Consider the following 15,102-nt stretch of genomic DNA (forward strand, 5'->3'; position numbering starts at 1 on the left):
TGCCCCAAATCCACATAATTTATATACTACTACAACGACAACAGCATTGATTAAGCTCTTTTTGAATATTTTGGAAGGAAAAACATCAAAGTTTAGCCACAGGTTATGTATTTTTTAAGGAAAGTTACGAAAACAATGACGAAAAACAAATTATAAATAGACTACGATTACTAAACATTTCAAGTTATTTTTAACTTTTTTACAAACTATTAATATAATAAAAACAATTAAAACATTAATTGAATGAGTATAACACAGCTTTCACCGCTTCGATATGATGCACATGGACTGCCCAGTTTGATTCAATTAAAAGAGGAAAGTCATTCTAGTCTTGATTTGTTTTGAAGTTGTAACGTATAATACACGACACGTTTTTTGGTGTGTTTAATACGTTTTTAAATTATTAAACCACGTTTTTTATTGGTTATTGTCAAAACCATCCACAAAAACGATAACAAGTGAATATTTACTAACAAACCCCATAGTTAATAAATAAAATTATTACAAAACAAAATTATAATTTATGTTCAGAACAGTTGAAAAATAAAACGTGAACAATTGATCTCCAATAGAGATTCTATACTTTTTTCAAAAAAATGAGAAATGAAATTTATTAATGTACGAAAGTCTATGATGAGAAGACGATAAACGGAAGAAAAGAAAAAAGAATAAAAACAATGAAAAAAATGGCTGAAGAAGAGCTTAGAAAATAATGAGCCGACATTGAGCAGATGAAGACGAGAAGATAACGATTAGAAAAATTGTAAAAATATTATTGGTCCCTTTTATTTTTGTCAAGACATTTTTCTTGAAAAATTCTTTTTTTGGTTTTCAGGACATAGTCCTGTCGTTTCAGTGTTTTAAAGTAAAAAAGAAAAGAAACCGTTTTATTTATATAAATGAGGTTATTTTTATCCTGATTTATTTTATCATGTAACACTAATAAATATCTGTTTTTTACATAGAAAAGCCCATAAAAATTATAAATATGAAGTATTTTTTTCAAAGTTAATTGATTATCATTATTGATTAGTTAAATTATCCCGTTTTTTGGCTTTTATTTTAACATTTTTAATTTTCTGATTGTTTTTTTTAGGCAAAATGGAAAAAAGAAAAATATTATAAAGTTAAAGAAACCTTAAAAGTATTGTTAGTTTTTATTAATGTAATTTTTTACAGACCAAAAAATGGGGAACCTTGCTTAGAAAAATAAAAAATATTGGTAAGTTGCGTAATTTGTATCCCTGTGAATCCAAATTATATACAAACCATTTTCTTGGTTCTCGCTTTCACAAACATCAATGTTAATGAATGTGCCATTAGAACCGTTCTAATTAAGTTTACCATCATCATTAAATGTTTTATAATTCATTTTTTTCTTTATTATGGGTTTTTTCCATTTGTTTTTATTATTAATATTAGTTACTAAACTATATTATATTACTTCATAATATAACCATTTAGTTATAGTATTTGTATTAAACCCAATATTATTATAACATTTAATAAAAAATAATTATTAATATAATAAATGATAAGAGATTATTCTAAAAAAATTTATAAATATTAAAACCATATTTAATTATTTCTTTGTAACTTTTGTAAAAGAATCACCACAACATCTGCGGTTGGTCAGTCTTCGGGTTTCTGTGTCCACATTTCTGAAATAACATTATAAGCTTCTGGACTAATTCCTTCTCTGATTGAAAGCCGTTTACCAGAAGCTACAAAATTGGAGATGCTCCATGGAATTTTAAACTCATCGGCAGTATACGCCTCTCACCATATCAAAGTCTCAAACAACGTCACAGCCAACGAGTAGACATCAGCTGGCTTCTTATAATGTTGTTTATTCAAGATTTCTTGTGCCATGTATTTTGGTGTTCCGATACCCTTTGTGAAAGTCATGTTAGTTGTGAGTAAATTGATGTTTCTACTACTTCCAAAATCAGTCAACTTTCCATTGACATTCATTCCATTTTCCAAGGAAATGACGAGTATGTTGTCTGGTTTAATGTCTCTTTGTAAAATGCCATTCTCATGTAAATACAAAATTCCTTTGGAAGCATCTATTATGATTTTAATTTTAATTTTCGAACCAATTTCATCCCTCTTTTTGTGTTTTATCAAGTCTTGTAAACTTCCATACAAAGCAAATTCGGTGACCATGCATATGTGGTTTGGAATAAAACAAGCGCCATAGAAGTGGATGATATACTCACTTCTAAACTTGTCCAACATATTCACTTCATTTTCGAAATCATTCAGAAGTTGACTCATCTTTTGTATGTGTTTCATCTTTTTTATTGTAACTTCTTTTCCTCTGAATGTGCCTTTGTATACCATTCCAAAAGACCCTTCGCAAATTAGCTTTATTTCGTCGAGTTCTTTGTAATTCAATTTTGTTGATTGGACTGTTGTTGTTTCAATTGTCATTTTCTCTGTTGTCTGTTCACCACTCATATAATCCAAAGAAGTGACAACTTCGATTCGTCTATTTTACATGAGCACAGGGACTTGATGAATATCTCAAACTCACACGCTTCTCCTTTCTTTAATATCACTATTGAAGGCACTGTTCGTATTTCATAACAATCACACCCTTCTATAACACTAAATTGCACTTTTAAATGGTGTTTGGTGAGGTTTCCAATACATATCAAGTCGCGCGATTCTTCATCGACTGGAATAAGAGCGTCTGAATCTATGTCAAATTTTAATACATTTTTATTGGAACACAACACTTTGTTGAGTGGATTCATTGTTATTTTCGATTTCTTAATATCAAAAAACACGTACATTTTGCATCTTCTTTTTCACTTGGCGTTTGTTGAGTAAAATGAAGATTACCAAAAGTATTAAAACAGTAATTGGGATGCCAATCACAACACCAAGATTGACCAACTTTGTGCAACTGTCACCGGAGTCTGTGGGTTCTCGTCGACCCTCACACTTCACACACCTCGAATTTAGAGCTGACACACAGAATTTAACTTTTGTGAAATGAAGGCATTGCGTGTCAACCAACATATTTTCCAATTCGTTACATATTGTACACACACTTTCACTCTCACATGATGTGCAATTTGGAGAACATTCATAACACTTGTGATTTGATAAGAAACGAATAGACACACACCTCTCACATCCAGACGATGATGACAGTTCACAGTTAGCGAGTGTTGTATTTGATTCACACAATTTGCATTCACCTGGGATGTTGAAATAGCCGTCTTTGCGTGCAAGACACTCGTAACTGTTCACACATGGTGCACACGACTCTTCACATGATGTACAGCTGATACCCTCTCGATAATACCCACTGTTACAGATCGCACATACGCTTCCACCAGGCAGTGCAATGTGACAACTCTCTTGTAATGCACCAAGTGATTTACAGTTTCCTAATTTGTCAAGATAAAACCCGGATTTACAAGAAGTGCAATAAGTTGTGTTGTAACAAGTTGAACAGTCGTTTTCACATTGAATACACTCGTTGTTGATGTTGTAATACCCATCAGCGCAGTGTTGGCATTTTTTGTTGTTTCTTATTTGACAAAAAGTTTCCGTTGCTGTTTTTGTGTCTGTTTTGAATTTGTTGTCTTCATCAAATGTGTCAGCACAAATTCCATTTTTCAATTTGAATGCATCAAGACACTCTACACATTTGGTGTTCTTTAAACTGTATCTCTTGCAAATTGTGACTGTTGTAGATTCTATTGGAACACAGTAATCATACTTGTCTTCTACATTCTTTGCGTCTGTCTGGTAATACTCCTCACAATAAACAACACATCCACCTGAACTAAATGTTTTGCATGTTGATATCTCACTCTTTGATACACACCAAGTGTCAGTGTATTTCACAAAGCTATCCAAACACTTTAGACAGGTACTTATGTCACAGAGACCACAGTTGGTGGTTTGACATATATCACCTTCCCTGTGATATGTAATTTAAATCAGATGTGCATTTGGTGCAAAAGCCATATTTTTTTGTTTGGCAATTATCATCTGTAACACATTGGTTTGTAGTCGTGTCAAATATAGAATTGGTTTGACACTGTAATGGTATTATTTTTATTTTTGATCATTGGCAAACCGATATAGAAACACCACAGCCGACACATTCGTTTGAGATGTTGAGATACGCACTATCTCCGCACTTGTAAACAATATCATTTCTGACTTCCAAATTTTGTTGTGCACGTTGACAATCATTTTCATTCAAAGTGAAGTTGTCGTTGCAATTAATACAAACAGAATTTCTCTTTTCAACTTTCTGGTGTTTGCAATTTGTCAAATTGTCTTTACAATCGGAGTTGACTGAAATCTGATCATAACAGTCACACGAAGACATTGTGGTGTTGGACGGACTTTGACATCGAGTTGTTTGTTGGCAAACCCCATTCGCCAAAAAGTAGTTGTTGTTACAAAGAAGACAAGTTGACTCGTCGACTTGAATTTGACAGTTCACATCATTACTTTGGCAGCTCTTTGAATTTGGATTGTAATACTTCCCACTTAGACACAACTGACCCTTCCCACTATTCAATACATGGTTGGCCATACAAGAGGTGCGATTGGAAACACCCACAGAAAGTGTTGAACACGCATCACAGTTCTCAGTTGCAAAATAACAACTTTCACATGTTGTCTCGGTCTTCTTGTAAGTCCCAACTTCACAATTTAAACAAAGCCCATTTGAAGCTACATACTGTGGGTCTTTGCACGCCAGGCACTTCTTTGTTGATTGGCTGCAACTCGTATAATTTGTGTTGATTGTGCTACATTGAACACGTTGGCCGTTTTCGTCTGGGTAATATACCGTGTTACACATCACACACTTTCTTTCGAATGCAGATGAACATTTTGCGCAGTGTGCATCATATAATACCTTTTTTGTTTTATATGAATTTTATTAATAAAAAGTGAACAAATTCTATTTATTTTTTTCACTTTCCAATTAATCTCCTAATCGGAAAGTGATTAGGAGATAGATGAGCCAAAAGTGCCAAATATTATGATTATTTGTAAACATTCTAATTTTAAATTGACTGAAAAAATAATATTAGAGTCATTCTCTAAAAGATGTTTTTTCCTTAAAGTTGTCCCTCGGTTTTTAGATATTAATAACTGGAATATATCGGGTATTTTTTCGAAACGCCAGAAAATCATTGTTTTAGTTTTTTTACCGTTTTTATGATTTATTACCTATTTCCCATTTTTTAAAGAATTTTTTGTGTATTTTTTTGCAAAAGGGACAACGTTTAGAGAATGACTCTAATTAAATATTTAATTGAATACAATTTAATATAAATATTAATAAAAAACAAATTAATGTCACCAAAATGGGTTATAACCCATGTTGTAATTTCCAAAGGGAGATCTTTCTTGTCTTCTATATTTCTTAGGAAGAGTGACGGTGAGGATATCTTCGTCATAATTCATTGTAATTCCCTGTACATCGACATATTCTGGGATTTCATATATCTGGCTAAACATACCAAACCTTCCTTTACAATATTTCGAGACCATTTCAACCATTTCATCGTCTTCAATTTCTCCATATCTTTGTTTAACTGACCTTACCATTAATGACATCTCTTGCTCATTTGGTTCTTTGACTCCACTGATCTTTAAATACCCGCTTTTGGTGATTTCGACGTTAATATCATCTTCATTCAACCCACTGATATTCCCAACAACAACAATGTTGTTCCCACGTTCCTGTACTCCAAATTTGACAGGCAGTTTCATTGCTTTCCAGTCGATACTATTTCTAATGATCTCTCCATAATTCTTCTTCTCTTTCATCGTCTCATGCTCTTCATCTTCTTGTTCGTTATATGTTCTCTTTGGCTTCACATACCGCTGGTTCTGTTTTTGACGCTCCTCAAGTTCTTTGCGTTTCTTCTCCTTCCTTTCCTCAATGACACGTTGTCTCTCGGCTTCCTCACGTTTCCGCGCTTCTTCTTCTTTTTGTCTCGCAAGAAGTTCTTGGTTCCGCTCATCTTCACTCTTCTCCTCTTCCATCTTTCTCGCTTCTTCTTCTTTCATTGCTTTCTCTTTTGCAAGGCGTTCCTGTTCAATGGCTTCTTTAACTTTTCTCTCGTCGTCAAGCTTCTTGTCGACTTTCAGTTTTGTGACACGAAGGCGCTTGATCTTCTTCTCCACTTCGTCCAGCTTGTCTTGGATGTTAATAATGAGGTCTTTCCTCTTCGATTTGTTCTCGTCGTTAAGTCCAAGATATGAGTCCAAATCGAGTAATACCTTCATTGAGAGCTCATTAATTTCAATGCCCCCTCGAATCATATTTTCTACTTCTTTTGATGGCGATTTGGCTTTCATAAAGTATTCCACGTCCTCCCCATGTTCGTCAAATTGGGTTTCAAAGACTTTAAGCTTCCTATCGATCTTGTCCAAATCAACGCCAAGAGTTTTAAGTCTTTCAGTGAATTTCACATTCACATCAACTTCTGGTACCTTTGAATTGTCTTCCGAGTTTGCAATGGGAATGTTCTCTGCTTCGGACTGTGAAGGGGAAGAGCCAGACTTCTCCTCTTCCATTTTAATAGTCTCGTTGATGCATCCAAATGTTGCTGCGTACAGAGACCGTGCTATTTCTCCGATCTTTGAAAGGGTCTGGAGACTCAAGTGTTTGTTCTCTGAGCAACTCAGTATCTCTGTGACGTCTTTAAGAAAGTCCATCGTGTCCATTGGAGTCTTTGCGATCTCTTTCTTGAGTAAGACTAAATTGACTTTCGACGGGTCGTCAAAAGTCGCGAGGATCAAATTTGTTATATCTTCCTCTGTTTGCGTCGATAAAGCTTTCTCTATGTAATTTTCTTCGGGTATTGCGATCTTCTCGTTTTTGTGTGCGAGAGAAATGTAATGTGCTATTTTACCAAGTAAAACAATTTTATTATCATCCAACTCTCCATGATAATTTTTCAAAAGCTCAATGGCTATTGCTGCACGTGTTGTTGTCATTCTGTGATTCGGAGATGATGTCTCTTTTAGTTGTGAGATTGACGTGTTCTGACACGTGGAAAGGGCGTGTGGACAGTTCTTGAGTTTTGGACTTTCTCTATTTTTATGTTTTTTTTTCATTTATGGTGTTATAACATGTCTTTAATTAATTAATATTAATGTTAAATATAATAATTTATTTATTATTATGAAGAATTAAGACGTGTCAACGCGTCAATCATATTTATAGTTTTTTTAACATCATTTTGTTTAAATAAAAAATATTGAAGTTTTTTAATTATTAAATTTTAATAAATTAAAACCAATTTTGGTATTACAAATGTTTTGTTTTGAAAAAAAAAGGGTTTTTTGTTAAAAGAAAACTTGTTTTTTTCTTTTTATAACTTCAATGGAAGAACAAAACGATAAAGAAAGACAACTCACAATGGATGAGATTGTGACTGCAATGTATAACGACGCGTGTTATCTTGATGATAGACAACTCGGAAGTTTGTTTATAAACCATCTTAATGATAAATAATAATATTAAATCAATTAATAATTTACTAAATTAAAACAATTAAAACAATACTATTTCAAATTAAAAAGAAGAAGAAAAGGGAGAATTGATGAGTGTATGTGATCAAATTGAACACGCCATTTCTTCACAGGCAAAAATCCCACAAGAAAAAAGTCATGGAGACAAACTGTCACAAGCAGAAGCCGAGTTACGACGTTTAAAAACTCAATTTGAAAACACACAAACAAATTACACAAAAACGAAACTTGCATATGATCGTCTCCAATCAGAAATTAATATCTACAAAGTAACAGACACACAAAAATCATCCGAAGTTTCAAACATACGCAAATTAAAAATTGAGAATAATTTACTCAAAGAAGAGCAACGAAGTTTATATGAAGAACAAGTGAGGTATTTATATTCGCACACAAAATAAAGAGTATATTCATTTAGTAAAGGATTGAACAACTCGACTTATTAATTCAATAATTTATTCCATTCAATTAACTAACAATTAATAATTAATAACTAATAATTAATAATTAATAACTAATAACTAATAACTAATAACTAATAACTAATAACTAATAACTAATAACTAATAACTAATAATAATTTTGATATTACTACACTTTAGTGTTTTCTAAGAAGAACACAACATCCTTCATCTCGGGGCGATTTTGTGGCACTGGATCCCAACACACTGTAATTATTGCATTAAAGAATAACATATTTTCCCCAAGAGTTGGGCGATACCCTTCAATTACTTTGTTTCTTACATCAGTGAAGAAGGTGAACTCTTTGAAAGGGATATCATTATTCTTTAATTCCCACAAGAGAAGACCAAAAGAATACACATCACTTTTCTGTGTAAACTTTTGGCCTAATAAGACTTCAGGAGCTAACCATGTTGGACAATGAATATCACACTCTTCTTCGCCATCGACAGATACTGTTTGTCCGAAGTCTGAAATAGCACAGCGGACGTATTTGCCATTATTCAGTTCGACTAAGATATTTGGACTTTTTAAGTCGCGATGGATCAACCCTGAATTGTGGAGCGCTAATACCCCACGCGCACTGTCTTTTGCTATTTCCACGCGCTCTTTTGTAGTGAGTGGATACTTTTTGTAGACGTCATATAAACTCCCACTTTCGAAATATTCCATTGTGACAAACAATGGATCGATCGAGTAATTATACATCGCCGCAACGTTAATATTCTGTTGCAATTTCATCACCATTATCTCGCGAATATATTCTTCAACCCCACTGATATACTCATTCAACTCACACCCATCCCACGTCACCAATCGCTTCATTACAACTTTTCGATATGTCGGCGCTCCCTCTTTTTTCACGGAAATCACGGACTTCGACCCTTCGCACAACTTTTTCACGTCGGTGTAGTTATTCATTCCATTCACTTTGAATTGAGTCGGCATTTCGGCGATTATAGACATTAAATCACTTTGAACAATGTTAAGAAGATGTTTCCCTTTCTCGCATTTAATCCGATACTTCATCGAGTGCACACAACTCACGATCTTCTCTTTCGACACTTTGACAACCTCCCCTTGACTCAAACACTCACTACACATCACATACTCTTTGGTCACTTTCCCTCGTTTTTTGAAATCAGTCGTGATGTCAAATAACATCTCCCAAATGCGTACTAACACACTCTCGTTCACTATAAGTCCTCTGACACGAATCTCAAGGGTATGCGGGGAAAAGGAAAGCATCACATAGATTTTACCGGCATCTTCAACACTTACTATACACCCACTCTCCCACCAATAATACCCCTTGTGGTGTACCATCATCTCTATCATGATCCGTCGCATCTCATCCGGAGAAAACTCAACTTCTAAACACTCACCAATTTCTATCTCGTTCCTTAAATGCCGAACTGACCACTTGGTGCCATCTACTCGCTTGTTTTGAATGGTATTCCCATACATGAAAAGAGTCTTGTTCTCGACTATTTCGTCGATACTGTAATTGCTTACTATACTTCCACTCGTCTTACTCGATGACGTAGTTCGTGTGATCGACACGCTATTTCTGTTGATGATTCCGAAAAATTGCGATGAAGCTTCTTTATATGTTTTATTGAAGTCGACACTCTTCACATTGAATTTCGCCGACTCACTCTTGATGACTTCGATGATGTCGAGTTTCTCCATTAATTCTATAACAAAGGAAATGTCACTTTTGTGGACTCCAATGACACTGAGCACCCCCACTAAGAGAAACGGACTCTTCTCACTTTGTTTCTTGATTTCCTTCGTTGCGCGAGTAAATAATTCGTCATCAACTAAACTGATTTCCTTGCCTTCTGTCGTCTGAAGGTACCCAATTCGACTTAACGTCTTGATTGCCTTCTGTTTGTCTTTAATTTTGATGGTATCCATGATGGTATATAACTCGTCATTTGTTATACAAAACCCTCGCATCTTCGTTAAGGACAACTCGAAGAACAAAGTTCTCGCGTCTTCATCTAGACACTCCCCCTTCTTCACAAAGAGTTCGTAGACCTTCTTTTGAATCGAAGTGTTCTCTAATTTCTTCTTTTTGCGAACTATAATGTGGCGCTCGGTTGAACCATCTTTCTCTATCTGCGCACTCTTCGCCGTCGAATCAACAACAAATGAAAATGCGCACCCAAGTTGTCCTTGTAAGATTAAGAGGATCTTGAAGTCATAGAAATTGATTATTTCAGAGTCTTGGCAATAAACTAGATACGACCTTTTGTACTTCCATATCTCCTTGGTCATATCAGTGATTTCAAGCTTCATAAACGATACATTGCGCTTGTCAGCGCCGTTTCCTATCTCAACACAAAATCGGTCTTTCCCAGACGAAGTGACTTCATTTGCCTCAGTGTATTTGTTCTGGACAAATGTGAAGATCTCGTCTTTGGATGGGTTCCCACAGACTATGACTCTATCATAGTAATAAAGCTTCTTCTGCTTCTTCAATTCTTCTTTGACTAAATTTCGCTTGGTATTTGAATAATTTTCTGATATGATTGTGAGGTCCGTCATCGTCTGAAACATCGCGTTAACCCCGATATTTGCGTTTCCAGTCAAGTCGAGGCATCTCAGCTGTTTCATTGCAAACAGAGAAAAGTTGATTCTATTAATATAGTTATTTGATAGGTCCAATTTAGTTATTCCAAGTTGTGTGATATTTTCAGGGATTGTGTGTATTCGCTGGTTTTTTAAATACAATTCGCAGAGGGATGGAGGGGGGTTCTCGACTATTTCCGATATGTTGAATGTTGAACCCGAGAAGTCCAAAACTCTGAGATTTGGAAGTGTAGACAAGACTGTCGGGTAGAATGTCGTTTCGCGTGCATAAAACGTCTCCAATTGATTGTTGACATCAAGTTCCATTTTCTTGTTGAAATCGTTTCCCGAGAGGTCGAGGACTTTGAGAGGATTGTGATTGAAGTCCGGGAGAAACTTTAAATTGTTGTTTGCCAAATTGAGTGCGGACAAATTAGTCAATTGTGATATTTGGTCGGTGACAAAGACGATGTCGTTGTTTTGCAATTTGATATTGACCAAATTCGAAAAGAAAATAAGTGCTCTCGGGAACTCTCTGAGTCGATTTTCGCTCAGATCAATATTCGAGATACTTGTGAATTGTTTGATTTGTATTGGGAATGGTGGGAATTGATATAAAGAAAGTCCATCGTTCTTCGTAGTGATTGTATTTGACAAGAAGACGTCGGAGACCTTTTTGCTGTAATTCAAGAATTTAGAGAAGAGCAAATTGAAGTGTTCTTCTGGTAAAATGACATTCAAAGTCTTTTCAGTTCTTTCGTACAATTCGTTTGTATACATCTTCTTTTTTGTTATAATTTCGTAAATAAGAGACGGACATTCATAGTCCCCAGTTAACTCCTCATAGCGATTTTCTGTTAAAGCGGAGAACAAGAAAGCGATTAAAGTGTCTGTGAACTCGAAATTAACAAAATGTTGTTGAAGAAGCAGATCAACACAATTGAGGAATCCGTTGAGTAACACGTCAAACTTTTTCACAAAGAATTCCTCTTGAAAAAACTCTCTGTGAAGTAACTCGCAGAACCCTTCAATAGTCCGGACATAAGAATTTGTCATCATTTTTATCACAGAAAAGATGAAGTTGACGTGACTTCTCTCTCCAGAGAGAGTGACATTCAAATCGTCGTCCAACTTTTTCATCGTCACATTACAGAAATTAAACACTCCTCTTAATGCGTCGCAGTATTTATTATTCGACGTGAAGAACGACCCAACGTTTTGTTTCGTTTGAAAGTTAATCAGTGGGACGATTTTCTGAATTTCTTTAAATGCACTGTCCAACTCACTTTCATCAACAAAAACTTTCATCCCGCCACTCTCGCGAATGATTCTATTGCCATTAGTAATTTCGTTCCAATTGTCGTTACTCGTTTCTTTAATGATTTGTTTGATTTTGAAAATTGCGTGTGGGATGGGGTGCTTCAATTGCAATTGAACAATGACATTCTTGAACTTGCCAATTTGCTTCAGAGAAGTTCGAAACGTCACAACGCGGATATCTTTACTGATTAATCGAACAAACAAATACCCATTCTTCTCTTCTTCTATGACACTTTGGATTTGTGCGATCCATATATTCCCTATGTATTCTATCACAACAGCTTCCTGTTTACTCGGTAATGTGTCTGGAGAGAAGATCACTCGATGCGTTGTGATGTACACCATCCCACTCGTGCAATCGCCGCTCTCGCAAAACTCGTCGATTGAAAACCCAAAGCGGGGACAGAACACAAAATCAATCTTTTCAACAACGCGCTCGTTTTTGTATTGCTGACTACACTCAAAATAAAAGTCCGAGTCCTACTATTAAGTTTCTGATTTGCTTCAACACTTTGAATTCAACAACAAACAATTTGCTGGAACATCAACTCGACGATGGGAATGTACTCGGCTTTGAAATCGTTTGATTGTAACATGGCATTGAAGTAAGACAAATAACAGTCACACTTCTCCTCAACGGAAGTGAAATTTGTTGAAATTTCTATTAAGAAAAGGGAGACCTCTCGTAAAATCTCAAAATTGTGTTTAGTCCCTGTGTTGATCAAATTCTCCAAATTCTCAATGACATACATCTTGACATTTTCTTTTTGTTGTTTTGCAAGCATCTCCACCCCTTTTTGAAACACATTTAACACTGCATTTGGGAGAATAGGGTTCCGTGAAAAGAGTAGAATGTACTTTAAATACGCAAATTCAGTTTGTTCGTCGAGTTTCTCATCGATGATTTCATTGTTTTCGTTGTCGCACTCAGTGAAAAGTCGTTGGATTTGGATGAACGATTTGTTATTCATTTTGTTTCTGTTAAGGTTGTCTGTCTGTTAGTAATAGTTTTGAATGGAATTATTAATTAAATGGAGTAATTATATCATACCAAAAAATATAATAAATATAATAAACAAACGGAAAAATTTTCGATGGGAGAATTGAGCGGCGAGTTTGTTCAATTTTTCAGCGTCGAGTGAGGAATACCCATACACCTTTTCTATTTTTCTAATTGACATGTTTTCAAATGATGAAAGTTTTGCGTTTGGATCTTTAAGAAGGACTCCACAATCATATTCCTTCACTAATTTGTCTTCGAAAAAGGTCGATTTTCGTAATTTCTTTCGAAGGAAAGCTAAGATGTTATTCAAACTCTTTGGAATACCACTAAATGTGATCTCATCCTTGACACAAAATTTGTCGTCTTGGATTTTTGGAGTTTCTTGAGTTGAAGCCAATCCATTCTCGGAGTGAACCGACTTTGTGAAGAAGCTTGAACTCTTCCGGACAAGATGTTCCAAACATGTTGACGACTGAAAAGATTGAGAAAGGTCGGACATCTACGGTTTTTAAGTTCGTTGACTTTCTTTAGTTGAGTGTTTACTTCTTTTAAAAAATAATTCAAATTTCCTGTTTATTTGGGGTGGATTATGAGTGTTCTATTTATTAACTCGGGCTTTTGTAAAGAAAAACAAACAACTAAAAGTTTGGTGTTCTTTGTATTTATAAAAGTTTTTTTTAATTATTTAATGTTTGGATTAAATTCAAAATTAATTTAACCATCGTTCATAAAAATGAGCGAAAATATCAAATTAAAAGTATAATTTGCAATTCTATTGTTTTATTAGATATCTTTATCGTTTCAAACCAATTCCATTGTAATGTATTTCTGGAATTGTAAATTTATGTTGGAACTAAAAGTTATTATAAATAAACCATTTAAAATAATTAATTAAAAAAATATCGGGTATATATTTAACAATATGTTAATTATATTTTTATACTATTTTATAGTTCAAAACATTAAAAAGAGTAATTCAATATAAATTGAAAAAAATTATGGTGTATCTTGAAATATTAGTTTTAATAAAAATAATTATTAATTATACATGATTTGTTAAGTAATATATTCTATAAGTTTTAATTGTTGTTCGAGTTTGTTATATCGATAGTAATTGTAACAATAATACAATAATATAGGAGTAATTAATTTATTTTTATATATTAAAGCTATTTTTTAGGGATTTTTTATTATTCATTATTTTTTTAATTAATTTATTTAAAAATAATAATATTATTAAAAACAAACTCATTTTATTATAATATATTTATAGTAAATCTAAAACACATTTCAGTTTCATTACAACATCAGTTTTTAACATAATCACACACTTGTTTTATCTATCGAAAAAGTAATAAATGAAATGAAGAAATGACATTGTGTTCAAATCGAGAGTTGTTTTTTAAGTTTAAAAGATAAATATACTAATTAAATGTGTCAAATCACACAATAGTCTAAAAACGTCCACTGTCCAATGTTGTCTGTGCATTTTTGGACCTGGGATATTAAAACTGTAATATTAAAAAACACTTCAACAACACTGTTTAATAATTGTTCAAGTTTTCAACCTTTTAATTCAAATCCCATTTTCTGTATTTTTTTGTCAAATTATAATCAAAAAATCTAACATTACTAGTCCAAAAAAGGAATAACTACAGTAAAAATTCTATCGGTGTGTGATTCCATCCATGTGTGACTCTATCGGTGTGTGGTTTTGACCAATCAAAAGAGGCCTACACACCTATTTTGATTTTCTATAATATTGATAGAATATAATGATTTCCCACATATTTGGCACCAAAACCCGCAAAAATAATTTCAATTGCAATTTTGTTTTTATTTTAAAAGAGTAAAGACTTGGTAATAAAAACTTAAAAAGAGAAAAATTATCAAACAGAAATAAATTCAAAAAAGATAAGAGAAGAAAAGCATAAAATGCTCTTCAAAAAATATTAAACTTTAAATGATAATAAAAAATGCACCGACTTCCACACACCAATCACAAGAGCACGCTTGTGATTGGTGTGATGACAGAATTGATACCACAAAAACTTAACAATTTCAGCAAGGAAGTCACAGATATTTTCGACACATGCAGACAATAAGCCTGGCGTGCTCATCCAAGTCTTTGAGGGCGAGGCATCGATGACATCACATTGCAACCCGTTTGACAAGGTTGGGTTGTTTGGTATCTTATTAGCACCACATGG

The 15,102-nt window shown here is 33.9% G+C and overlaps 4 protein-coding genes across 4 annotated transcripts; 1 reads left to right on the forward strand and 3 right to left on the reverse strand.

The window, feature by feature from the left end:
* Positions 1-1,779: 1,779 nt before the first annotated feature.
* EIN_055720 (protein serine/threonine kinase, putative) lies at positions 1,780-4,840 on the reverse strand (the record flags this gene model as incomplete). Its single annotated transcript, XM_004259950.1, has 4 exons — positions 1,780-2,483; positions 2,536-2,548; positions 2,794-3,882; positions 4,103-4,840. 4 exons carry the CDS (start codon positions 4,838-4,840, stop codon positions 1,780-1,782), a joined length of 2,544 nt encoding a protein of 847 aa, XP_004259998.1.
* A 503-nt stretch (positions 4,841-5,343) lies between these two features.
* Positions 5,344-7,113, reverse strand: EIN_055730 (hypothetical protein; the record flags this gene model as incomplete). Its single annotated transcript, XM_004259951.1, has 1 exon — positions 5,344-7,113. One exon carries the CDS (start codon positions 7,111-7,113, stop codon positions 5,344-5,346), a length of 1,770 nt encoding a protein of 589 aa, XP_004259999.1.
* Positions 7,114-7,381: 268 nt separating this feature from the next.
* Positions 7,382-7,931, forward strand: EIN_055740 (hypothetical protein; the record flags this gene model as incomplete). The annotated part of the gene is made up of 2 exons (XM_004259952.1): positions 7,382-7,481; positions 7,585-7,931. 2 exons carry the CDS (start codon positions 7,382-7,384, stop codon positions 7,929-7,931), a joined length of 447 nt encoding a protein of 148 aa, XP_004260000.1.
* Positions 7,932-8,121: 190 nt separating this feature from the next.
* Positions 8,122-13,391, reverse strand: EIN_055750 (serine-threonine protein kinase, putative; the record flags this gene model as incomplete). Its single annotated transcript, XM_004259953.1, has 3 exons — positions 8,122-12,369; positions 12,420-12,880; positions 12,971-13,391. The coding sequence occupies 3 exons, from the start codon at positions 13,389-13,391 to the stop codon at positions 8,122-8,124; spliced, it is 5,130 nt and encodes a 1,709-aa protein (XP_004260001.1).
* Positions 13,392-15,102: the final 1,711 nt, after the last annotated feature.

Source organism: Entamoeba invadens (assembly GCF_000330505.1).
Source record: "Entamoeba invadens IP1 unplaced genomic scaffold scaff_1105074726711, whole genome shotgun sequence".
NCBI lineage: Eukaryota > Evosea > Mastigamoebida > Endamoebidae > Entamoeba > Entamoeba invadens.